The sequence below is a fragment of the Sesamum indicum genome, linkage group LG7 (genome assembly GCF_026168435.1).
Source record: "Sesamum indicum cultivar Baizhima isolate 11 linkage group LG7, ASM2616843v1, whole genome shotgun sequence".
Classification (NCBI taxonomy): Eukaryota; Viridiplantae; Streptophyta; class Magnoliopsida; order Lamiales; family Pedaliaceae; genus Sesamum; species Sesamum indicum.
Genome location: NC_142663.1, coordinates 12,219,417 through 12,246,594, shown reverse-complemented (window position 1 = coordinate 12,246,594; position 27,178 = coordinate 12,219,417). Strand labels below are relative to the sequence as shown.

Sequence of the window (27,178 nt, the reverse complement as noted above, 5' to 3'; positions counted from 1 at the left end):
GAGATTTGGTGCAATTACATGTAAATTTTTTGTGGTTTGAAAAATTACACGTAACACTCTTGAAGTTTGCTTTCATGAAACAAATAAGTCTCTTCATTGGTCAAATACATTAAACTTGCTGATATTAACAAAAAAAAAAAATATTTACCCCAGATTGACTTATTACTGATTCATTGCAGGTCAGATAAATATTTTATGATTAAAATACCCTCGTATATCTTCACACATTAATACATGTGAGGAGGTATATCTCCACCGTTATAAAGGTAACTTAGTTGAAAAAAATTATTTGACCTGCAATAAGTTAGTAATAAATCAGTTGAGGGTAAATATAAATTATCATTAATTTTTTTTTGTTAATATCAGTAAATTCGATGAATTTTGACTAATGCAGGAATTTATTTGTTAGAGGAAAGCAAACTTCAGAAGTGTAAAATATAATTTTTCAAACCACAGGGAATTTAACTGTAATTTCACCATACTCATAAGAGAAAGAGTGTAATTATCCTTAAAATAAATATAATATATATTTTTTAAATTCCCTATAATTTAACAAATGGAAAATAAAAAATCAAATGGAATTATAGACAAGTTAGTATAATATTATTAAAATAAAAAATATAATTATCTCACTGAATTTATAATATAATTTTCCGTATTTTGATGAGTATTTGCCGCCACATATGATATCTCAAAATTTCCAACTGCGCGACGTCGTTTGGGTTCCTCAATCTCACCTTCCCTCCTACGCTTTCCTCGTATACGCAAAGATGAAGCATTTGTAGAGTACAATGTGTGAGCACTGCACTTCCCATTAGAGAAAGTAAAAAGGTGTAAGCACTGAGATTTGATCCAAGGAAAGAGAAGAAAGCAGCTGAAGAAATGGATGCAGCAGAAGAAAGAGCGGAAGATGAGGAAGAAATTGCGCATGCTGACAATGCTTGTTCCGATGATTCGCTGGAAGAAGAAGGAGGAGAAGACGAAGAGGAAGAAAACGAGAAGTTGTGTTCTGAGGTGTATCTCGCTTTCGATTTTGTGTTTTGAGCTTCGCATGATCAATGTCTGTCTTACTTTTTGTGGGTTTTTGTTAGTTTAGTTATTTGGTTCTGAAATTGTTGTGTTGTGCCTTTTGCATCAAACAGTGCAATTTTACTATACTCATGTGCAAATTCATCTTGAACTGATTTTGAAATCTTAGTTTTGTTGGATCCGTAATCGGTGATCAAGTGTTTTCTTACCATTACTGTGATCAAATTCCTTTAGGCGTCTGCGTGCTTGTTTGTTTTGTTGGGTTTCTTACTGTTCATTATGTCGGTACTTTCTTTTCGTCCCTGCTTTTGTAATTTAAGAAAGGACGAAGCTCTGGGACTGACAATCCTGTGATTGGAAGCCCAGAAGAAGATCTTTTTGTATCATCTGATCTGAATCACCTAACTGTCTGTTAAAGATTGCCAGTTTGGTTATTTATGTTACTGTGCATTGGAGGGTTGTTTTTCATGTTTCGAGAGCTGTTTTCCTTTTAATGTTCTTACATGTGTTTTTGTTTTCATGTTTGAATCTTAAGAAACGGAAATAGACTCAGGCGACTGGTTTGGAGATGCTTTTGTTGATTAACTCATTCTTACCTTGAGTGTTTGTTTGATTTATTTTCTATTTGACTTCAGCCATTTCTTAAGTAACTTTACCAGGGTACAGGCCTTATATTCTTTTAGTTATTTCTTAAAAAATTTGATGGGCTTCTATCCCTTTCCTTTTTTCATTTTCCTTTTCTTACATGAGAATTTGCTTTTTCATATGGTCTCAGGAACCATTGACCGAGGAGGAGATAGAAGTGCTCATTTCTGAGCTGTTAGAAGTTGAGAGCAAAGTAATTTTTTTCGTATTTCTTGCTCTTAGTTGGAATCGAATAGTTGTTGTTGCTTGAATCAGTTGCTTTCTTTTAGGCAGCAGAGGCGCAAGAGGCACTGGAAGAGGAATCACTGATGAAAGTAGAAGCAGATGTTAGGAAAGAGTTGGCTCTATCTCTCTCTGACAATGAAGTAAATAGTTCAACTGTTCTAATGCTTTATATGAATTATTTCTCCCCACTTGTATAGTCTTTGTACTTCGAAACTTTTTGTATGAATAGTTGGAGAAGGCTGTTGTAGAAGAGATGTTTACATTCAAGGAAGAGTGGGAAGTGGAGCTTGATGAGCTTGAGACCGAGAGTGCTTATTTACTGGTATATACTTTCAGCATTTTCTGACTACATGTCAAAAATAGTAATGCTACAATTGTTGGTTCTTCTACTAAATTGACAAAAATGTTCTCTATCACTTGTTGAATCAGACTAAATCGATGGGCTTGTTTGGTTGCTTTTTCCAATTTCCTAATAAGTGAGGAAGGGATAGACACTATAATATCCGTTCATATGTAATATTTTCAAATATATGTTGAAGGGCTTTACTTGACTTTTTTTGTCTTGCTCTTTTCAGTTAAATAATAGGTAAATTAACATCCCTTTTTAGGTTTCTCATAATTATAGAAACCTCCTTAGATTAAAAGTCATATTTACACTCCTTGCGATTTGCTATATCTTACATTTATCCTATTTCGTGAGGGTTATGACAAAAAATTCATGTGTACTTCTAATTTTCCTTTCATTGGTGAAAATTTCTATTGACCCTAATTTTGATCAATTTTTATGACAAAAATACCCTTTGGACTTAGTTGTAAGTTTCTTTTACATGTAGAAGAGGATATTTATAATTAATAAATAATATTAGGGATGTTTTTGTAATATTCTTCTTAATCCAAATTTCTATTGATATAAATCAATGCTTTTCTTACTAATTCGAATTAAATCAAACCCTTCAAATCTGACATTTTGTAAATACACATATTTATGTATTAAATTGTACAATAAAAGAAAACCATATCTAGTTTGTATAAAAATGTACAAATATCTATACAAAATAAAAAGTAAAGTGTATTTCTTTATTCATATATAAGAGTATGTAAAATTTTATAAAATATACAGAGATATAAATATAAAGTATATGTGTATGGATATATATAAAAGTATAATCATATAAAAAGCATTAAATGAAGCATATTTTTATCCATAATATAAAACTATAGAATATATAATTACTGATACATGTATAAACTTTAAGTAATCTATAAAAAATATGAACAAATGTATACAAGGAAAATCTGGGTATGCAATACAATATAATAAGTATACTATAAGTAGAAACATACATCGACATATATGTTAAATATTTTTTATATGGTATATATAGATATAACAGCATATTTATATGTAACTATTAAATATATTTTATATATTAGAACATATAAATATGTGTGAGTTATATTTATCTTTTTTATACTATAGTATGTAAATATATGTGTATTTAAATGTCAAATTTGGACAATGATTTAGATCAAATAAAAAATAAGCAGTTGAATTTTATTAATCAAAATATGGATTGCAAAAATATTACAAAAACGCCTTTTTGTTTTTTATTCATTACAAGTACTCCCTTATAAATTAGGCTCCCATTTCCAAAATGTATTTTTGTCATTCAGATATGATGTTCTGTTTTAGTTTTTTGTTAGAGCTTTGTCAGGGCATTTATGTCTCTTTACAAATTTTCGGTTGAGCGTATAAGGTTTTACAAACCACAAGGGGTGTCAATGTACTTTTTGATCTCATGAGAAGGGTTATGACAAACCGCAAGGACTATAGATGTAATTTAACCTGAATGTTACCAAACATTGCATTCAACCAGCTTATACTGAATAGTGAAAAGTTTTTCAGGTGCTTTCGTGTTATCTTTGCTTTTAGCAATGATATATATATTTCTTCTTTTCATTATCTGAGCAGGAACAGCTTGACGGTGCTGGCATTGAGCTTTCCAGTCTCTATAAGTGGATTGAAAGACAAGTTCCTAATGGTTGCTGCACTGAAGCATGGAAAAAGAGGACTCACTGGGTTGGAATTCAGATGTCGCTGGATGCTACAGAATCGGTTGCACGGGCTGAAGAGTATCTCCAGATTCAGAGGCCTGTAACAAGGTTCATGTTTATATTGTAATTGAGTTAATATGCTCATGGGTTAAATTTTTGTTTCTGATTTTGACATATTGATTTTGGGGCAGACGACATGGTAAAATCTTCGAGACAGGTGCCAGCGGTTTCCTGGGGAAGAAAAATGCGATGCATGGGAGCAACTTAGCTATAAAAGAAATTGTGGATGCAGATTGGGATTGGTTCAGCAGAATGTGCTCAGAAAAGCTACCTTCAGGAGATGTCACATTTGGCAGCAAGCACTGGGCTTCAGTTTACCTGGCCAGCACTCCACAACAGGCTGCTGAACTGGGTCTAAAATTTCCAGGAGTCAATGAGGTGACAACTGAATTTTGCTTTAAAGGTTGCCTGCTCATATCATTACTTTTCATTTGCTAACAGAACATATACCTGATTGTATGAGAACTGTCCTCTTGTATAGTAATTGCCTCTTATGTATACTAACATATTCTCCCAGCTTAGCATGAGTACGACTCATCTGATGCCTTCTGATATCATAGTTTGAAGCAATTCCAAGTGTAGAGAAACAGTTTAGTGAACATGTAAATTTTCATAATTGTAGGTTGTTTGAAGTTTTGAAAGCTACAAAAGACATAATTGATCATTTTTCTCTGATGCTAAAAACCTGGTCAGCTGTATAGTGATTGAACTAGATAGTTTGTTTCAACAAGAGCATGAAACTGTGACCCTTCCTTTTTATGTACTTTATATTGAGACTTTCAGAGTAGTTGACTCATGTTATTACTGGCCAGGTGGAGGAGATTGATGATGTTGATGGTACTTCAAGTAATCCATTCGTTGCAGATGCTATAGCAAATGAAAGGGATCTCAGTCTTACTGAAGAGCAAAAGAGGAACTTTAGAAAGGTCAGACAGGGTATTGCCCAACACAAGTATTCTGCCACCAGGTTATTTGAATTGATGACAATTGGCTAAAAGAAGTTTTGGCCATCTCAATAATGAATTTCTGATTGTGGGGAAACACTGAATGATAAGTGCATCTCTTCCACCCATCTCAGAAATTAATTTCATCATTCTTACATAAATGCTTCATTTGCACAGCATAATTGTTATGAAACCAGAATACCAGTCAATATGGTATGTTTTGTCGCCGTGGTCTATGGTCCATATCTGAACATGGAGTTAGAAATTGAAATTGTTTTTCATTTAAGACTAATTAGATTGTATTGTTCTTGATTTCTATAATTCTGTTACACTGTTTGTTAGGTTAAAGAGGAGGATGATGCAACTGATGATCTCAAGCTTCATATCTGCATGAAACCATGGAGACGCAGGAAGAGATGCAAAGAGGTAAGGCTTCAAGCTTTAAGTTGTTTAGGTTTCCTCATTTGCTTTAACATCATTTCAGAAATCCCACTTCCAGATTTGTTATATATTTGCTGAAATATACTTAATCATTATGTGTGTTATTCTTTATGGTTTATAAAAAACTGCTATCTGCATAAGTCATACTACTAGTGATGCAGCTGAGCCTAGTTTAAAAGAGCCTAGCCTACCAGATAAAATTGAAAAGGTCGACAATCACCTATTAAGATTGCCAAATTCCAGGTTGAGTTTATGATGAGGTTTGAGCTTCTTCTAAGCTTAAATGGCTAATGACTATGCTTCGCCATCTCCTCCTTCGAACCCAAGCTCCTTGAGTAGAATGCATTTGATTGAATTCCTGCAAGGTAAGTCACTGAATGTCAGAATAGAAATGTGTCAGCACTTGGTATGTTGAAATAGCTTGAGGAGCTTCTGCAGATCTGACCACTTTGGCCATATTATTCTGACCTTGGTTCTGTTAATATCCTAGCTACATGCTTAAAAAAAGTTGACCCTGGCTGATCCTCAGTGTTCAGTCCCTCAGGCCTAACTGCTAATAACTGGGATATCTCATTATTGTCAGTTCTTGACCAAACTTGGCAAATATATAGTTTTACTGATTAGGATATTATGTAGATATAAATAAAAAGAAGAATTAAAATTTTATGAAACAATTTAGCTTTGCATCTTGGGTCTTTAGGCGGAGAAAGTGACAGAGCATTTGATGGTGTTGAGAATCAAAACCATATCAGAATGGATTGGGTTTGCTCCATTCTCGGGATAATAGATATTTTATTTTATTTAAATTGATATGGAAGATTTCTTTAAACTTTGTATTTCTCACATGTCTATTACACCTATATACATGTGTGATACTGTAATTGTTACGACTGAGAATAATATATTTTAGCCCTTGAGCATTCGTCTGATGGATGTAGGCCGAACCTCGTAATTGCGTCTTTTCTTCTTCTCTTTCACCTCTTTTAATTTTGACGTGGTATGGCTGCGGGTTCTGGTCCTGCAAAAATTTCTCTTTCTCTTGTGAATGAATTAACTAATAAGGATCAGAACTCTTTAAACTTGATGTGTAAATACTTCCTACTATATCTGCACACGTATAATCTCATATTATCAAGTATAGCATCGCACAGATTTATTCTTAAGTTTCAACTTATTTTATATGACCAAGCTGTTTAACCAGAATTGCATGACCCTGAAATGAAGATCTGGACCATTTGTCTTTGTGTATGGGCAAAATTTACTTTATATGCTTCTAGTCATCTGCTTTAGGCATGAGCATCAAGTTGTACAAGACTCTGCACATGCATTTCATCAAGCAATTCCATCTATGTTAGACCCAGATATAAGCCATGAATTTAAATTGTCATAATGTCATTTTTGATATACCACTTTCGTCATGTTCTTTATTAGGACTCTCTTCAGGAAGATCCTTCTTCAACAGATGGGCTCAAGGCTAGCCAGCCAGATTTTTCCATGACTCGTGAAGATGGCTTTCCTGAAGACAATAATGGACATCGGCAACTAAATAATAATGTTTATGAGTTGTCTAGTGTAGCGAATAAAGAGAAAGCTAAGAGTAATAATGAGGACTCTGCTTTCTCGGCATTAATTGAGGCAAGAGGGTCCAAGCATTTAAGTGAATCTAATCAACTGTACCCTGAAGGCAAGAAATGCTGTACAGTTAATATAGGAAATGATAATGAAGCTCTGCTAGCTGGAAATGGATCTTTACATACTGAGGTAGTATCCACATTTGAAGGTGATATAGCCTCTAGTTCAGATTCTGGTTCAGATGATTCAGACGCTGACGACAGTGTCAATTCCAGGTACAACGGATTGCAAATGGGTGGTTGTTTTTTGGTTCGAGAACATAGGATACACAGTGACTATCATTAGCTTAATGCACACAAATGATGGCATACACCCCAGTCATCTGATAAAGATTTTAAACTCCTTTTGCAAGGGATTAATGAATATTCTCATAGAGGGTGGTGCCTACATATTGAAAACCTGAAAGATGCAAACTTGCCAGTTGAAAACATGTTGTAAAACTATATGAAAAGTTTATACATATTGCAAAAAAGCTAATGTTCAATTTCTTAAAAGAATAATACTTGAATGAGGCATGGATAGCAAGCTCACACATGGTAAAATTATATGACAAGTTTATACATATCACAAAGCTAATGTTCAATTTCTTAAAAGAATAATACTTTGGATGAGGCATGTTTAGCCAGCTCTCTGTATTTTCTTTTCATGATTAATATGTATTCCTATAGAGCATAGTGATTGCAGGTTGGCAAGTTTGTGATTGGAATCTTATGATCATTGAATTGTTGTATATTCTTTACTTTGCTTGAACGTTGTCCACTTCTGTTACTATCATTTTCACATGTGATGTCCTTTTAGTTGCTTGAGAATTTGTTTTGGCCTCAATGCTGTATTCCTTTTGCAAAATTAAGCCATGCACTCAGAAAAACCTATCATTCTTCATTGTCATTCATCCATCCCTCTCTCAGGAGCTTCCTTCGCACTCTACTTCTCTGGTATTTGGTTTCTCTCAGAGCATCAGGATTGTCCTTCTACATCAATTTCATTGACCTTTTCATTTTTGACTAGCAATATGAGAGGACGGAAAAAGAAAATCCGAAGAATCCTTGATGACTCTGAACTGAGGGAAGAGACCAAGAAGAAAATTGCAATTGAACAGGTAAATATAGCTCATGCATTGTATATTGGTGTATGAAGTGAATCTTATTCATCATGTCATCTGTATATCACTTTTACAGGAACGTCAAGAGCGGCTTAAATCTCTGGAGGCTCAGTGTTCTACCAAATCTGTTATGATGAATTCCATGGCCAATAACAGGATTTCACTTGATGGCGCTGGGCATGAAGTGCTGGGTGATACCTCTTCAGGTTACATAATAAACTTGGTGAGAGAGGACGGTGAAGATGCTGTGAGGATTCCTCCCAGTATCTCAACAAAATTAAAACTCCACCAGGTTTCTCTTATATGAATTTGTTGCTCCTCTCTACCACTAATTCTTCTATAAGTGTTTGACTTTGGTATTTAGATTTCTATGGATTTGGTGACGATGCTAGGAACTAATGGAAATATTCTCGGTCATCTAGGTTTTCTCCATACCTATTGATTATAAGTAGAAATTCTTATATATTTCACATGAAAAGACACTGTAGATGAATCTTATACTCCGTGCATGAATTTATTCTGATTGTTTCGTGCAGTGGTTCTGACTGAGAGCAGAAAATCAGAATCTTGCTGCAGTTTTGACTGAGCATAAATGCCTTGATATCTCTGAAGTGTTTGAATTAACACCTATTTATGCATATTTGATCATCTGCTAGATTACCTTTACTTACCCCGGCATTTCTTATCTGCATGTTATGGTTAAGTGTAATACCTTCCTAGTTTGAATTATTGACAGGATGTAAGATATTTGCTAAGATAATCATGCATCTATCTGTATGCCTGCTTAGTTTCATTACTGGACTATATTTCTTGAGTAAGCTCGTTTGCTTACTTTATTATCATTATTTTCTAATACTTGTATGTTCAGATTCTAATTACTAACTGATTTGACAAACCTAGTTTTTCCCCCCAACTTCAGATTGCAGGGATTCGTTTTATGTGGGAAAATATTATTCAGTCGGTGCGGAAAGTGAGATCTGGAGACAAAGGTCTTGGTTGCATTCTGGCTCACACGATGGGGTTAGGTAAAACTTTTCAGGTAGCTTTTTTAAGCTAGACAAGGTTATGTTTCTCCTTAGTCTTTTATCTGTTTATTTCCTTACATCCGTTGCCTATTGATTTTTCTGTTTGGTTAACACATGAATGTTCTATGATATGCAGCAGTTCTTTCTTATTTCGTATTAACAGTTTAGATGTTACGATATTGTTAGTATGTGGTGAATAACTATTCAAATAGGTTAAATATCCATACTATTTGACATAGTGTGGGCTATAGTAACTAACTTTGGTTTGTTTTTAAAAGTCATGACTAAATTAATGTAAAATATTTTCTTCCTTCCTCTCTTCTCATCTTATCCAACTTTTCTTCTCTCATTTCTCTTGTTTAAGATTTTTAGTCTTTTCCTATCTTATTTGATATTATTCTATTTCTAAGTTATTTTTTCATTTGTTCATTATAAATTGAATACATACATTGAAGCAGTTAAAAAAGAATTATAATTTCACCTAAAAGTTTAATAAATATATCACTTGTGCAGTTCATTGCTTTTTTATACACTACTTTGAGATGTGTAGACCTAGGACTAAAAACTGCACTCATTGTGATGCCTAAAAGTTTAATAAATATATCACTTGTGCAGGTCATTGCTTTTTTATACACTGCTATGAGATGTGTGGACCTAGGACTAAAAACTGCACTCATTGTGATGCCTGTAAGTGTTCTGCATAATTGGCGGCTTGAGTTTATGAAATGGAGACCGTCAGAGCTAAAACCCCTTCGCATCTTCATGCTTGAAGACGTTCCGAGGTTGCATTTCACTTAATTGTTTGATTCACACATAAGATGAGATTCTGTGCACATAAAATGATTTATTTTTAGATACAATTTTCCAACTGAACCGGATTCTTTGGATTGGTCATGTTCATGGACATCTATTTTCCTTGTTAATGTATTTTGCGGCACTGGTGCTACAGGTCCTTTCACATATTGCCACCAGGAATTTTTGATAACCAGTTGTGTTCTCAACTTAAGTTGTCCTGTCTGTTATAGCATACCTGTCCTGTTATATTCGACCTCTATAAACTTAAGCTAAGTTTTGTACTTCTTAGGTGATATAAAATCCCGAAAGCATGAAAAGTAAATATGAAGCTCTTTGAAAAAAATCCTGGATATAAATTTTCCTTGCTTTGTTTATCAGGGATAAAAGGGTTGAGTTGCTATCGAAGTGGAGAACAAAAGGTGGTGTCTTCTTAATTGGCTATGCTGCATTCCGCAATTTGTCCCTTGGAAAGTATGTTAAGGATCAAAACATGGCTAAGGAGATTAGTCATGCACTTAAGGTAATCTGAGATATGTATGTCTGAACCTGGCAAGGGGCCATAAGGGAATCAATTTATTTATCTTTCCTACTTTAGATTTGCCATTTATTCCTTGTCTCTTTTCCTCTCATTAACTTGATTGGCATTTGCTTTTTGTTGTGGTCTGGCTGAATTGTGTTTTTTTAACTATATTATGCCAGAAATATCAAGACTTTATATTCGGATGTGTGCAGCTGTTCTATCCTGTCGACATTTTTTCTTGATGGTCTTGCTTACTTTAGCAGATAGTTGATGTTACATATGGAAAAGGATATTAGATGCTTGGAATTTGATTAATAATAGAACTGATAAGTTTGAGAATTGTGTTAACCACGATGCCATCTCAATCTTCTCTTTTTATACTAATATGAAGATGTCTTATCCTATTTTATCCTGGCTGTAGTACAATTCTTATTCAGTAATTATAAATTTATATTTGCATTTTGTCATTTGAGCAAGATATTGGAAATTAAAAGCTTTTCATTGTTCTATTTTGTCATTTGAAATACTGTCAAAATAATAAAGGAACTAAAGACTCACTATTACCACGTTTAAGCAGTTTCATTCTTGGGCATTAACAGTCTAAATACTTCTGCACTCATATATCCTTTTCTATGACTCACTAACTAAAGCTTCAAACTAGGGAAGGTATGTTTTGAGATGTTTACTTTTGATACATTTTCTTTGTCTTTTGCTTTGTGCAGCATGACCTCTGGATTTTTTGATTAGTCTTATTAATTCTTATCTGTTACTTAGCTTAGAAGGAAAATTTGTATTTATTTCCAGGTTGGGCCTGATATTCTTGTCTGTGATGAGGCTCATATCATAAAGAACACAAAGGCTGACACAACCCAGGCATTGAAACAAGTGAAGTGCCAGAGGAGGATTGCATTAACTGGATCACCTCTTCAGAACAATTTGATGGAGTACTATTGTGTACGAGTTTCGAACTTATGATTTTGGGGTTTGGATATTATGTGCCTTGATCATCTTAATTTTTTCTGGAACAGATGGTTGATTTTGTTAGAGAAGGATTTCTTGGTAGCAGCCATGAGTTTAGGAATCGGCAAGACTCTTAACTTGTACCCTACTAATGTTACATTCTATTGAGTGTGTTGTCTTCGTGCCTCCTTATCATCCTTTTTAATCTTTTACAGTTTCCAAAATCCAATAGAAAATGGCCAGCACACCAGTTCTACTGTGGAAGATGTAAAGATAATGAATCAAAGATCTCATATTCTGTATGAACAGTTGAAAGGATTTGTTCAGAGGACGGACACCAGCGTGGTTAAAAAAGATTTACCCCCCAAAACTGTATTTGTTATAGCAGTGAAGTTATCTCCTTTACAAAGGGAACTCTACAAAAGGTTTCTTGATGTTCACGGTTTTACGAAGGACAAGGCCTCTGGTGAAAAGATATTTAAGAGATCTTTTTTTGCTGGGTACCAGGCTTTAGCTCAGGTATACACTTGTGTTGCTTAATCATTCGCTTTGTGATGCAATAATTACTTTTGTATTCATGCAGCTTTCTTTTTTAAAAGTTAAAGCCATTACCATAGTCTTGTAGAATTTTCTTTGCGAATCATTTATTGGAGTAGCTTAATTGAAAGTATTATTGTATATCCTGACACACACTCACAACACACATACAGTTGCTGAACTGTATTGTTGAGTATATGTTTCAAATTCGAGATCTACAGGCATCAATATGACTTGATTCAACCTACCAAAGCTTTGTCTCATATGGATATAAGGTGCTCTGTTGGTCTTGTTCTGTATTTTGATATATCAACAAATGATGTTTCAATCCATATGAAGAGTTATTAATATATTCATTAACTTGAATCTAGTATCATAGTGATGCCAACAGGGGAAAAAGGGCTAACTTCCTTCTTTTGAGTAATAGTGTAATACAATTCATGTCTTTGCACTTTCTAAATTTTGTCAACTTTGACCACTTTTTGGGGCTCATACTCATTCGTTTTTGAACATCTTAACTTAATATTTATTATTGTTCAAACAGAGTTCATCCGTTCCTCGTTAATACCCTTATTTTTGTTGCATATTTATTGAAGTTATAGAAACTCTTATGGATACAAAGAGTTGCAATGCCCATCATCTTCTTCTGGAATGTATGTCAGTTTCAATGAGTTGCATGTTTCTCTTTAGATATGGAACCATCCTGGAATTTTGCAACTGATGAAAGAAAACAAAGACTGTGGCAAATTTGAAGATGTAGAAAATTGTCTTCCAGATGATAGCTCAAGTGATGAGAACTTGGACTACAATTTGATTTCTGGAGGTACTTCTAAATGTGCATCTTAGGCACTTTCTTCCATTATTAAGCTGGAGTACATTTTGTTGGTTAACTAGTTTGTTCATATCTTTGGAACATTTTATTACCTAGAAAACATGAGTCTCATTTACCGTCAATGCAAAGTTCAACTCAGCCTGCTTCTGGTAGTGTTTCAGCCAGCTCAGTGTATTTGGGAATGCTGTCCTAATGACAAGGGCAACATTATATTAAAAGACTTTGCTTATGTGCTTGCATGTATCTCTAATGGACTATGGTTCAGGCTTTATTGTTCTGCCAAATGTTGCTTGCAGAGAAGCGGGGCAATCCTCACAGAAAATTTGGTAACGCATTTATATACATGGTGAGTTATATCGTCTTTGATTCAATTATGATACTGTCATATAACACTCTTCTTATTTCGCTTTGCCTGCAAAATCATCTTCTTAATTAGTTTGGCTTGGTTTAAACTCTGCTTTCAGAAGTTTAATCAATTTCAATGCCTTCTGTTATGTTTCTTCACCTAATTGTTTCAATTGCTAGCAGGACTGGTGGAGAGAGTTTCTTCAGGACAATACTTACAAGGAGGTCAATTACAGTGGCAAAATGGTTTTGCTACTTGATATCCTGACAATGTGCTCATACATGGGTGATAAGGCACTGGTCTTTAGCCAGAGCTTATTAACTTTGGACCTGATTGAATTTTATCTTTCAAAATTGCCTCGTCCAGCAAAGAATGGAAAATGTTGGAAGAAAAGGAAGGATTGGTACAGGTGCATATGGATACTTTTAACTTGCTTAACACTATACGGATATAGAAATCTGGACTGACCAATAATGATCTTGTCATCTGTCTTCAATCCCTCACTGAGATTTGATCTACATGCATTAGCTAATCACTATGTTACAACTGAAAAAGAAAAAATTAAAAGAAGAAAAAGAAAAAAGCTTACTATGTTATTTGTTTTTCTTATATGGATTGTCATGGAAATCGCAAACTTCATTAATCTATAGTGAATTGTGAAAGAAAAAGGAGCCTGTTGTTGGGTGTTGTTTGACATCTATAATGCCATTTTTTTCAGCCTCCTGTTCACACACTGATAATGCGGTCTCCCTCCCTCTCCTTTGCAGAATGGATTTATAGGTTGATAGTTTCCAAATAAAGTCATAGGTTTAGTTAGTTGCCACAATGATTAAAGGAGTTAGTTATACAGTCATGGTACATTATTATTTATATGCCTCTTTAAGTTATTCATCGGCAGTCCTCTATTTAAAGCCTATATATGATGATGACTCGAGATTTTGTAAAAAATTCAACGACATTGTTCATGGAGTAGAGTAAATACCAACCTACAGTTATGGGAGTTTGACCAGCGAACTTCAAATCCTCTTTGTTTGTCAAGAAAACAAAAGTCAGTACTAACTTGACATTGTGGCCTCGACATACTTTAGACAAATCTCAAAAGATGAAATGGCTGCAAGTGAATTTACATTTCATGTAGTCTTCCTTGTATATGTTTAAATTTTTCACTGGGATATTAAACTATGCTTGAATTTCACTCTCGAATACTGTTTATTGCTTTCTACATCTAAAAATGTTGAAACAATATGCTTTCTTGCTGAATTTTATAACAGATTAGATGGAAGAACAGAAAGCTCTGAGAGGCAAAAACTGGTGGAGAGGTTCAATGATCCTTTAAATAGAAGGGTCAAATGCACTTTGATATCTACAAGGGCTGGATCTCTGGGCATCAATCTTCATGCCGCGAACCGAGTAATCATAGTTGATGGCTCTTGGAATCCAACATATGATCTTCAAGCTATATTTAGGGTTTGGAGGTGTGTGTACCATGTTTTGAGGCTCAGCAAGACACAGTAATGTTTCAGTTATATGTAAGACAGAGCTACTTATGCTTTTGTAGGTATGGCCAAACAAAGCCTGTCTTTGCATATCGATTACTTGCACATGGCACAATGGAAGAAAAAATTTATAAGCGTCAGGTATTGTAGATATGTGTCTGTGCATGCTCTCTCTCTATCTCTATCTTATTGGTGACAGCTCAAGATGTTGGTAAGATGCTACTTTGGAATGAAACTTAGTGAGCCAAAATTCACAGGTGACTAAGGAAGGACTTGCAGCAAGGGTAGTTGATAGGCAGCAGGTGCACAGAACAATGTCTAAAGAAGAAATACTGCATTTGTTTGAATTTGGTGATGATGAAAAGGCTGATGTAATGGATGAACTGGGACAAGAGCAAGAAGTCGTGGCAAAACCAAACACTGGAAATTTGTTGAAGCCAGAACTGCCGCATCCTCAAGGAACTTCTTCCGACAACTTATTTGAAATGTTGATTAGCAGACATCATCTCAGGTGGATATTTTTTGTTTTCTTTGTGGATTTTGAGCTACCACACAAAACTTTGGTCCATCTCATGCTTCTCTTATATTTCGTTTACTTGAAATTTGTCGAGCTTATAGATAACAAGTTTCCAGATGGATCGATAACTTTGTCTTATCAGGAAATTCCTTTTTCCTCTTCCTCTTTTCCTTTGTTTCAGTTGGATTTCAAATTATCATGAACACGACACACTCTTGCAAGAAAACGAAGATGAAAAACTGTCAAAAGAAGAGCAGGACTTGGCTTGGGAACTATATCTGAGAACCCTCAAGTGGGAAGAGTTGAAACGAGTCCATCCAGATGAAACCATTCTTGACCAGCCGAAAATTTCTGTTGATGCATCTGCATCGAGGCAGCAGCATAGACTTGTTGCTACAACTGCGGTCAATCAAAAGCCTGTGCCTCCTGTTCCTGAGAGTGATGCACTTGCACGAGCCAGCCACCATCATCAGAACCATTTTGTGCAGCGAAAGTGCACAAATCTTTCACATCTACTAACCCTTAGGAGTCAAGGGACAAAGATGGGCTGCAGCACTATTTGTGGGGAGTGTGCTCAAGAAATAAGGTGGGAAGACAATGGCAAGCTGGTAAAGTAATACTGTTGATAAAGTAGCAAATCTGCTAATTCTCTTTTTGCTCCAAGAATCTTGTTGGGTGTTTTTTTTTTTTTTTGAGCTAAGTTTCTTGTTCAGCTTAAGTTATCAATACTCTCAAAGACTTGCTCTTATCAGATCTGGCTGAATTATCTCTCCTATAGAAAAATTGAAGCCCGTTTGATCTGTATCTTGATGGGCATGCCATATTTTGAAGGCAAACAAACATATTTTGAGCCTTTAAAGGCAAGTGTAGTTATAAAAGTTTTTATGTCCTATAACTATTGTGTTTCTTTTTTATTTATTTGATGGGGCTCTGAGCATTTGTGATCTTTGGTGGTAGTAATATTAACTTAAATTACCCAAAATTTTGTCTCTTGGTTTAGAAACTACAGTATCCTCTTATTATTTTTATTTTTGTTAGGTATCCTCTTATTATTTAGAGGTTACGTATTTTACAAACACCTTTTGCCTTTTATATACAATCATTAATACGTCATGAGGAAGCCTGTCTTAAGAGGGCATTTGTATAAGTTTTTGTGCAGAGTGGTTGTCGATGCAAAATTACAATTACTCTTTCTAGAAGTGTCTGTCTTAGAGAGCATTTGTATAAAGCTTTTCTACGGAGTGGTTCTCGATGTAAATTACAATTATAATTTTAAAAAATGTTGATGTAATTTATTCTATTACTTATCTCCAACTAATCATTACCTCTTTTCATGGTTAACTTGATGGAATTTTGTGAGGTCAGCACTATTATATTTATCACAAAGTGGAAGGAGTCAAGAGAGAATATGATAGAAACATATTTATTACGAAATTACGGATCATATACTAATTAAGATTTTACATCAAATAGTTCTTATTTCATTAATAGCTTTCCTTAAATTGTATCTTTGCTAAACTCTTTATTCTAACACTATTTAACATTAAATTAAGTACTAAAATTTTTCTCCAGCATTCTTAATGTTAAATAGTAATAGTTATTTGGTTTCACATAATTCAGCATAGTTGTCCTACATCACCAACACAATCACAGCACAAAATTTTCATCAGAAGCCTAAACACTGTCCAAAATGCTTAACATATGATTTGCTATATTGGTATTACAATGTTTGATAACAACACATTATATCATATATTTTCACACCTGCAGGAACTAGCCCACATCCGTAATGAACTTCATCCCTGATTCTGCATGTAAACAATGCACAATCTAGTGGCAGAATAGTGCCCAAGAATGCCATTTTGTACTGTGATCTGAGTTCTCACAAGCTCTCAGAGTTGGATCTGATGCAATCTGTGGGTGAATTCAGAGAAAAAATTACAGATACCTGGAGTAGAAACTGACGAATTTAGAGTATAAGTTGGCTAACATCTTTCATCACCAAACCAGTTGTCCTTCTCCTTTGGCCCCGTCGGTCCTTCCTCACCGTAAAGTTCAGTGGGAAATAATTCTATCAGATTTTCCACTGAAAACCTGACGAAAAATGGTAGGTGTTTGAGTAATTTCTCCAGCTCTGAACGTGAATCATAAACGACTGTCGGTCCCCATTCCCTCATGTACTGCAACCAATGTGGCTCTGTAACAACTCCATCTCCAAGATACTCAGCAGCAATGATTTGATACTTGGAACTAGAGTCGACTGAGTATTTGCTTTTAGCACAGTCGTTTCTTGCTCCCACTCCAAGTTTGGTCGAGCCCTGAATGTAGCAACCCTCGTGAGGGAAGCTGGCGTGGCCATGTTTTGATGCGTATACGATTGGTTTATTGCCTTCAATGAACTCCAACTCAGAGGCGTCCAACCATTCACCACCGCTGTGTTCTGAAAAGTACACGCTCCAAAGCTCGCCGTTGAAGTTGCTCAAACGGAGAGTAAAATGTTCCCAGTCGCCAACATGTTGACCTATTCTGTTGAATGTATAACTCCACAGTCCAGCTTTTATGGTGGCTGGACCATTGAAGGGGCAAAAGATCCACATGGCAATGTCGGTAAAAGTCCCTCCGGAAGCTGGTTTTACATGAACGTAAAGCTCAGCGCTCTCGATGTTACCGCTCCTGACATAGTCCCGACCATCATCATCATCAGGCAAATCAAGCCAGAATTCTCCATCATTCCATCCACCACCGGGCAAATTGGAGCCTTTAGAATCAACGGCTAAACCTGTATCCCTTCCCTGTTCGTAAAGAAGAGCTCCGTTTTTAAAGAACCAAGAAACTGATGAGGGCAAGTAAGCTTCGTCAGGATGGAAGTAAAGTGTCGGCCCATAGTGCTTAATCAGAGCATGAATCTGGTCTAGATTCGGCATCGCAAGTAGAGAAGAATCAAGGTTTTTCAAACAAGCCATATCACTTAGTTCATCTTCGGAACTCTTGTCTCGACTGCAGAAGAATGTACCAATGGGGACACCTTTACAGAGCATTCCTCGACTGCAGGGCCTCGTATTCCAAATGTAAAATTCGTCCCTCGAGGAAAATGAATTTGAATCAAATATAATCTCGTCCGCTTCACAACTTTCAGTGAGATCAGCTCGAACGCACCTTACTTCCTCAGGATCAGGTTCATCAGGCTCAGTCGTAACCACAAAGCCCATCGGTTTATAGCCTTTTGGAGGATTCGGTAGCCAAATATAACCGCATTCATCGTTACGAGAATCTTTACTCCAAACTAAACTGTAGTTAAGAGGCTTTTCAAGAGCCGGAGAGTCCAATTCTGAATCCTGGCTATGATCAGCTGAAGTGGTATCTTTTGGTACGCCTTTGGCTACAAGGATGTAGCCTCTCAATTGCTTGTTGCTCAGCTGACAGTAGTGACCAAGGCTGAAAAATCCATCTGGAATCCCAACAGGTTTATAAAAAGTCACTCCCTCAGCCTTTCCACGCGAAGGGGTGCAACTCCATATCTTATCGAACTTTGTGATTTTAACGACTTCTATTTCTCCTAGGCATATCTTTCCGGTAGCAAAACCTTTACCTGTAAAAGATAAAACTCAATTAACACTACTTACATCATATAACTTTGACGAAATTATAATTAAAATTACATAAAGTTTCGGACTATAGCCGTAAGCTTATACACTTTACAAAAATCAAGTCTTAGCCAGGTTCTGGTTGATATTAGCATAAAAGAAGAAGAAAAATCTTTGGGTTTCTGACGCTTAAGGAAGGAAGGATGAATATATGAATTTAAAACAGTAGAATTCAGAAAAATTATGTATTTTCATTCTTTAGGAAAGGATGATACAGTACAGGGGCATGAGCCATGAAGCATCGTAAAGACTTAGCTTTTAATATTTAAAAACCACTTCTAGATTGCTTGCAGATTGTATATTCTATATTCCAAGCTAGTTATCTTCCTAATATCTCTAAACGTGGACCAAATTCAAAGTTCCACAAAAACTTTCAAGAATACAATGAGTCCACAAGAACACCAGCATAATAACAATTCTAATTTCTACATGTCCAAGTCCAACAGCCAATTCGTCGAGCTTTTCTTCAGTGTACCAATAGCAAAACACCAAACTACTAATGGCCGTTGGATAACAAGAGGGTTGGTGGTTTCACCAACCACTTCCCTTCAATCCAACGATCTTGGATGCACTGTTCCATCCAAGAATTCGCCGATACATCTCCAATTTTCATGGTGGGAAGAAGGTAATAGCAATATGTGAGTACAGAGAGCATCTTCATACACTACTGCTAGTTAATATTTCTTGGAAGCGGCCAAGTAAAGAAAAGAATGGTATAATTATCAAACAACAACCGCCACCAAAAAAAGGACTATGCACACAAAAAGTTTCTACAAACTCCACAATGGAATGAATCAATGCAAACTAAAAGTCTATCTCTATGCACAGAATTGATTGATCTCTAATATTAAAGACAAGTCCAATTAAGTCATCCTGTAACTGAAGAACTAAAGATAACAGCAAAGGGCTGTTCTAAAACCAGAAAAAGGAGTGCAATAGAAACAGAATTTGAACACAGAACAGCAGAAACAGAGCCCAACAGCAATACAAACCAAGAACTCAACTCTTCAACAAGGAAAAAAAAAACACTGAATTTCACCAGAAATACATTCAAGAACACACCTTTAGGCCATTGTGGGAGGGGAGAAGGCAAAGAAAAAGGCTTTGGCTCCTCTGCAAACTCTTCATAAACACTATCACAGCATGAGAGGCAACAATCCAACAACCCAAACATTCTTTTTCCCCACCAAAATTTTATCCCTCAAAACATTCCAATAGGAGAAAGAGAATCCAAAAACCCACCAAGAAAAGTTTCTCTCAAGATGAGGGTCTCAGCTGGGCAGCAATTTGCATTGGAGGCTCCACAAAGTGGTTATAAATAGAGTAAGAGAAAAGGAGATTCCCTTATTATTCCTCAAGCAAGAGAGCTGCCCGTTGTGCCCAACTGACTCAGAAAACCATTTTCTGCAACTGTTTGATGAGTGAGAGAGAAAAAGTTGGAGGCTTTTACTTTTCTTGAAGGTTGAGTGAGAAGACAGCAACAAGTTAGAGAGAGAGAGAGAGTTTGTGTGTGCGTCTGTGAGAGAGAGAGAGAGAGTTTTCGATGTTGACGTTTGTTTTGATGAAACTGATACTTCACAGTTTTCAAGACCTGAGCTTTAGTTGATTTTGGATAACTTAATTACCTTTTAGTGCCCAACTTTTTCGGTAATTTTCAATGAAGCACACAAAAATCCACAAATACCAGAATCACACTAATTTTTTTATAATTGCACTTCAGTCCAGGAATTTTGAGTTCCTTCCAAAATAACACCAATAATAAATAAACCAACCAATTACCTAATCTAGTCTATATTTTGAGATTTAATAATTACGTCGACACGTAATTCTGCCCAATGGATAAGAACGTAGCCCTTATTTTAATAAACCTAATTGAGTATAGGTTTAACAAATAAAACACAACCACTATTTATTTATACAGTTGGTGACGATTTATTTATAACATGACATAACAAAAACGATTACATTCTCCCTTCGTTCCAAAATATCTGATTTATTTGACTTGATACAACTAGAGTTTTAGAATAAAATTTGAAACAAATATAAATTTTGTGAAATTTTATTGCGGTAAATTGCGATCAAAAGATAATTTTGAGAAAAAATATTTTTATTTTTAGAATTTATTGTAGAACATAAAAAATCGTTACAAAAATAATTTTAGGATATAATTTGACAATGATGTAGGTATACGTCTCACATCGATTGCAAACGATGAGTTTGAATGACTCATAAGCTTTAAAGACTCATCTCACGAGCCGTAAGAACTTATAGAACAAAATCACGAGGCTTATACTATTATATAACAATACCTTATACAATGAGACACTGATCAAATTACAAGCTATATTGAATAGATATATATAAAATTTTATGAGAATTAGTATTTATTTAATTGAGAGAATAATTTTTAAAAATATTTTACAAAATAAGATTTTAATTTAGAATGTTAAAGAACAATGAGAACTGTGAACTGGAACATGGGAGGGGTAGGTAGTCACGAGCAATAAAATATAAATTATAATATAAATGTATATATATATATATGTATATGAATTTTATAATTATCTATATAGATAATTACATATCATGTGCCTTGAAAACGACAATGTTGAAGCATATTCTCTTCTGGCTGTAGACATATACCACAACACTATCCACCAAAACGAGGCCACATACTACTTTTTTTTGGCTATATGTTATATTTAATAAATTACAACGAGCTCTCTTAAAATTTAATATATTTTCTTCTTATTTGAAAAATCACAAATGACTCAACAAAATTAATTGTTGTCTAACAAATACCCCTCGTGACAGCAAATTGTAAGGGGTATTCGTTAGACGATTGTTAATCTCAATAGGCTATTCATAATTTTCAAACAATAAAAAGATATTTATAATTATGACAAATTTTGAAAGAGTCCGATGTAATTCACCCTTTTATAAATTATAATAAAATATAATTCAATAATATATTATTTAATAAAATATAATCTTTGGAGAGGAACCAATGAATGTGTAGTCTTACAAGCCGCCGTGTTGGAATTCAAATTATGTAATTAATTCCCCAACTCTTTTGTAATGCTGCTATATATGTCACATCCATTTCAAGCTCTGTGGACATGTTAATCACATTCCACAACTCATATGATATGCCATAACTAACAATCATGAAATTAAGATAAGTTTTAGCCGTTCTCACAAAACTTACGTATAACAATCATTGCATGGCAATAATTATCGATTTTTTGCTATAATTATATATTATTAATTATGATAATTAATCATAATTCAATACTATATTTCATGTAGTGTTAAAAAATTTCCTTGATTTTGATAACACCTAAATATCACCAATTCACGACAAAATTAAAAGATGTATACGCTATCTTTTCTTTTTAATGACCCCCAAAAAGAAGCAAAAAATAACTTAAGGGTCAACGTTTACGATTAAATATACTTATAATGTTGGCACACTAAATTGGTGAGGTTAAATTTAAATAATATACATTATAATCATTTACTAATTTTGTTATATCAAATAATTATTATTTGTGTATATTGATTTATGATAAGTTAATAAATTAAGAAGAAAACAAATAAAATCGATAATAATTTAACTGCGCCACCAAAAATGAGAGGAGATAGGGAAGAAAAACAATATAAAAATAAGGGTTTATTAAAATGTACAAATTAGCTCCATTTTCTTGAACTATGGATACATCATCACCATTTCTTTTTCATATAGATCTAAGTTTAAATATTCTGAATAAGGATAGAAATTCAAAACGTACTTTGCTAAGGATCGACCGATCGATCAAATAACTCAAAAATATTATGTAAAATTCAAAACCAGTAAAATTAATTTATTATTATATGAATTTTGAAACTTTTAATTCTATGAAATTTAATAGCTGAAAAGTAGGAAAAAAAAAAAAAATAAGACTTTTAGAGAGGCGAAGGCTGAACATCCCGCTAACCATTTGAATCAATCCTGTGATTTACAAAGAAAACAAAAAAAAAAACCAACAGTTACTAACCCAATTTCCTGAGCACAACATGATAAACAGCGTACGACTTGTTCTTCATGTTAGAAAAAGAACAACGAAAAAAGAAAAAAAGACAAAAAAAATCAACTTAGAATTGATGATCCAGTCTACCTTTACAACAAGTTTTTTCTGGTTATCCAAACAAGAAAATGGGCCGGCAGCCAAAACACCATCAGGAAAGCTGCAAATTCGGGCTTAATGTTTAAGCTGAATTGGCCTTACTAGGCGGCTTCTTCCTTTTGTTGCTACTGCTTTTGTTACTGTTCGCGTTCTTGCTCGCCCCGCAAACTATTGTAAACTCAATCCCGTAAGCGTTTCCGAAACAAGAAAACAGGCCCGCGTCAGCCGGATTCCTCCTGGAACGGCCACTAGTGACGATGGACATCTCTGATTCGTTGCCGTCACGGTCTCGTCGAGATCTCTCTTTGCTGGCAACTCTGTACCCTTTAGCTTTCGCTTCTTCAATTGTCAGCTCCTCCAGGATTGAGCTGCCTGTTTCCTGATGATCACCCTGTAATTTAGCTTCTTTCGGGTTTGAAGCTGCCGGGTAAGTCAGATCCGGGGGCGGCTGAAGTTTCTTGGCCACCTCCGCCGCCACGATGGAAGCTGACGGCCCGATGTCGGAGCATAATTCCGAGCCGTACTCGATGGAGCCATTGCACAATGATCCATTCACCATTGAGCCATTGTATATAGATCCAGCTTTTACAGGGAAGTCCTCGTTTACCTCTGAGCCAGCGCTCAGTGATCGCCAGAGCTGGATTTTCGCGTTCAGTTCCCTTTTCTCATCTGACAGTTGCTCGTCTTTCTGGAGGGTATCATCATCAGGGTTTGTGTTCTTCTCATCTGAATCCTGGACATTGTTCTTGGCATGCTTCCTGGCAGCGTAGTTCTTCAGCGGCATGCTTCTCATCGTGCTGTCCAGGAGCGAAATCCCCATGTTGAGTATCCCCTGGGGGGTGCCTGACGGGCGACGCACCTGGAGGGCGACAAACCGCGTGTTCTTAGTGTTGGTTTGCAGGGTTCGGATCAATGGCGTGATGAGATCGCTGATGAGCACGCGTACCATACCCACCAGGACGTCCCGGAACCAGGAGACCGTGTAGATTTCGACGGTCACGGTGGCGGTTTCGGAGTGGAGCAGCTCGTTGGTGAGACGGAAGACGAACTTGTCGTTCCACATGGGGTTCTTGTTGCCCTGTTGGTCGGTTCGGGTGGTGTGCTTCTTGTTGGGGTTTATCCATGCCATTGCGTATGTCTGCATTGATTTAGAAATTGGAGCCAGGTCCTGAGCAGATATCAGACTAATCTCAAGGAGATAGAAAGAGGCCGCCGACGACGACGACTGAGTGTGGGAGGAGACGCAGGATTCGGTCACGGTGGAGGAGGGCGTCGGGTTTGGGATCGGTTGATCCATCCCCCGTCCGTGACACCGATGGGATTACCACAAAATGAAGTCGAGAGATGGGGCGCCGAGAGAAAGAAAGAGCGCAGTTGTTTTGTTGATGATGATGCATGGTTGCAAGTTATGGAGAGGGGGTAAGTTTTTGTTGTTGATGATGTTTCTAGACCATTGCTTCTCAATCTTGATTATTTTCCATAATTGATTGGCCTCCATTTAGCAATCTCTTGTTGCGGAAATTACTCCTTCCTTATTTTTATGATGTACACATATTTGTCCCGGAAAAATAGAGATGTATACACTTATTTCCTGATTAACTTACGTTCTACAATATTGACTTTTATTTTCAAAGTACGCACATTCAAATTTTAATTAAAATATTAAATACTTATTGATAAGTGCTCGTTTGCCCTGTTAGTACAAACATAATTCTTTTTTGCGTCGTTTGACCCCTTTTTTAATAATAACCTTTTGAATTAAATTATATCAAAACCACATTTTCATAAGGTTTTATTGCAATTTTGGTATTATAATTAATATAGGTGTTTGTCGTTTTGATTCTTTAAAAAATAAAACTTGTAATTTTGTCCATTATTTTTATAGATACAATTTGATGATACATTTTGCAAAAACTTCTAAATCTATCGAAAATAACATATGCAGGTTATGTGCCGATTAAATTTAAGGACACACGGCTAGCATGTGGGGTGCCAATATCTTTTAATTTTTTTGTAAAATATATTCTCAAAAATTTACAGAAATAATGAATCAAAAGGCATATTTCATTTCTCAGAGAGAACCAAAACACCATACATCTATAAATGATTATAACCCCAAAACTTCATAATGCCTTTTAACAAAAGCTATAATTTATAGTTTGTATTTTCAAGAGAAAATTGCATTTTTCGTCTCATATATGAAATTCATTTTTAATTGGATTTTATCCGTTAGATTTTTTTCACATTTAGTTTTATTTATTTTAAAAAATTTTCAAAATATTAGTCCTAAGTCACTTTCTAATCCAATTTGAACGAAAAAATGCCGTGAATTTGATGAAAAAAGTTATTTGGAACTGATGTTGAAAATCTTTTAAAATATATGGGACTAAATTGAAAATGAGCCTATTATATGGGATCAAAAATGCAATTTTTCTTCATACGTAATTATTTTTTATCTTACTACCATGATACCCATTAAATATATTTTTTTCATTCTCTCATTAACTTTAAGAATAGGGTTAATTTTTATAGTTTATCATCCATTTATATTCATATAATTAATATAAAATTGTGAATCCAAATATTGTAATCATTTTTTTAAAAAAAAAAACAATTCTCTCATGATTAATTATTTTATAATCAATAATACAACTGTGGCCGAGCACATTTAACATCTCGAAGCATTGACAATTATGAAAAATTGAGTTCAAAAATAGGATTTTTTATATGAATAAAATGTAAAAGTATCAAACAGTTCTGCATATTAATTGTTGTCGTATAAAACCATGATATAAATTCTACTGTTTGATGTAATTTAATTCTTATAATTAAATATTTTACAATGGTTACATATTATAAAAGAAAAAAGTTCCGATATATATATATATATAGTGTCATTAAATGAATAATGAAGATATTGAAAAGACCCCTGTTATAAATTTTCGATATTTAAATTAATAAGGTCATTAAGAGTATAAATTGTGGGAGTAAATTATAAGACATCAGATATTATACCTTATGCACGGAGGATGGGTACTAATAAGCATGATCGAGTTATATGATTTTACGTAAATTATTGATGTAATACTGATCAAATTGTGATAGTGAGTATATACTTAGGTTTAGATCGGATCGGACTTGAATGTGGTGTGCCTCGTGCGTGTATTCATGGCTTTTTATTGGTATGATGTAGGCAAGCGCCTTTGATTGCAAATAAGTAGTTTGAGTGCTCCCAAAGACTTCCTATCGGAGATGCCGTGTATCACGAACGAACCTAGCATCTGCGAATGAATCTAACATCTGTCTGGTTTGGTAATTTTTGTCCATCATCTTCTTCTACGTCCACAATCTAAATCCCCGGAGCTATTTAGTGGTTCTCCACTCGACTACTAATAGTACTAATGGTATTTTGAAGTGTAGGATTCTCTGTATTTTATCAAACCCTCTCTGATTCTATCATCCTATCAACTAATGATAACATGCACTCAATTAATATCCATCTCGTAAACTGATGCTAAGATTGACTCAATCATATAATTATCTCTAGACGTGCATAAATATTCAATAATAATAAAAAAAATATAATAATAAAATAGATTATAAATAATCTCATATAAAATGAGATAAATACCCATACGTAAACTCGAAATATCCCTCAATATCATCATATTACACTAATCAAAATATAAACCAAAGGTTCAAAGAATTAGTGACAAGTAAATATGTCGATGACTTTTGAATTTGCAAGTAGCCGCAACGCTATCAAATGGGACCAATCATTATTCCAACTTTCCAGCTAATACAATTCAATAATGACAAGTTTATCCATAATTAGTCCTTAAATTTAATCAAGTTGGAAATAATTAAGTAGGCACTTTGATCAATTCAGGGACAAATTACAAATTTGAATCCAATAAGCGGAATGCACTACAAGAGAACTCGTAATTGAGTTGAAGGTTTTAGTTAAGGGTCACCTTATGTCTAACGAATTGTATCGCAGATCTATCATTTTAGATCGTGAACATATTGGACCCTAACCCTCTTTATTGATTAGTTTACAGAAAACAAATTACCAAACATATACACATCGTCCATAATTTTGATTTTGGATCAACATGTAAAAAATGTTGAAAATTTTATTGTTGATAATCCTTCAAGAATTTAAAAGTACATCTCTTAATTTAAGAAAAGATAAAAAAACCAAGAA

General features: G+C 34.8%; 3 protein-coding genes across 4 annotated transcripts; 1 reads left to right on the top strand and 2 right to left on the bottom strand.

Moving 5' to 3' along the window:
- The first annotated feature begins 709 nt into the window (after nt 1–709).
- LOC105180329 (protein CHROMATIN REMODELING 20) lies at nt 710–16,056 on the top strand. Of its 2 annotated transcripts, none has more exons than XM_088882513.1 (24): nt 710–1,014; nt 1,805–1,867; nt 1,944–2,039; nt 2,129–2,221; nt 3,872–4,062; nt 4,146–4,392; nt 4,827–4,940; nt 5,301–5,384; nt 6,831–7,246; nt 8,040–8,130; nt 8,210–8,425; nt 9,053–9,172; nt 9,774–9,940; nt 10,332–10,473; nt 11,278–11,427; nt 11,502–11,557; nt 11,649–11,952; nt 12,661–12,793; nt 13,099–13,148; nt 13,331–13,557; nt 14,420–14,623; nt 14,707–14,785; nt 14,902–15,155; nt 15,343–16,056. In XM_088882513.1, the coding sequence occupies exons 1-24, from the start codon at nt 883–885 to the stop codon at nt 15,776–15,778; spliced, it is 4,065 nt and encodes a 1,354-aa protein (XP_088738639.1). In that variant the 5' UTR covers nt 710–882; the 3' UTR covers nt 15,779–16,056. The 2 variants fall into 2 exon arrangements, with proteins under 2 accessions (XP_088738639.1, XP_088738638.1); XM_088882512.1 differs by having other exon boundaries at nt 13,328–13,557.
- Nucleotides 16,057–16,843: 787 nt separating this feature from the next.
- Nucleotides 16,844–20,371, bottom strand: LOC105180219 (hypothetical protein At1g04090-like). The gene is made up of 2 exons (XM_020691609.2): nt 19,868–20,371; nt 16,844–18,750 (listed from the first exon to the last, which is right to left on the bottom strand). Exons 1-2 carry the CDS (start codon nt 19,977–19,979, stop codon nt 17,147–17,149), a joined length of 1,716 nt encoding a protein of 571 aa, XP_020547268.2. The 5' UTR covers nt 19,980–20,371; the 3' UTR covers nt 16,844–17,146.
- A 2,136-nt stretch (nt 20,372–22,507) lies between these two features.
- LOC105155266 (uncharacterized) lies at nt 22,508–24,591 on the bottom strand. Its single transcript, XM_011071138.3, has 2 exons — nt 22,963–24,591; nt 22,508–22,796 (listed from the first exon to the last, which is right to left on the bottom strand). The coding sequence occupies exon 1, from the start codon at nt 24,266–24,268 to the stop codon at nt 23,054–23,056; it is 1,215 nt and encodes a 404-aa protein (XP_011069440.1). The 5' UTR covers nt 24,269–24,591; the 3' UTR covers nt 22,508–22,796; nt 22,963–23,053.
- Between the last annotated feature and the right edge of the window lie 2,587 nt (nt 24,592–27,178).

Coding starts and splice junctions, on each gene's coding strand:
- LOC105180329 (XM_088882512.1), top strand. CDS start 883: ATGGATGCAGCAGAAGAAAGAGCGGAAGATGAGGAAGAAATTGCGCAT. Junction 8,426..9,052: donor CAAAATTAAAACTCCACCAG/GTTTCTCTTATA, acceptor CCCCAACTTCAG/ATTGCAGGGATTCGTTTTAT. Junction 9,173..9,773: donor GGTTAGGTAAAACTTTTCAG/GTAGCTTTTTTA, acceptor TCACTTGTGCAG/GTCATTGCTTTTTTATACAC.
- LOC105180219 (XM_020691609.2), bottom strand. CDS start 19,979: ATGTTTGGGTTGTTGGATTGTTGCCTCTCATGCTGTGATAGTGTTTAT. Junction 18,751..19,867: donor CCTCCCACAATGGCCTAAAG/GTGTGTTCTTGA, acceptor TATCTTTTACAG/GTAAAGGTTTTGCTACCGGA.
- LOC105155266 (XM_011071138.3), bottom strand. CDS start 24,268: ATGGATCAACCGATCCCAAACCCGACGCCCTCCTCCACCGTGACCGAA.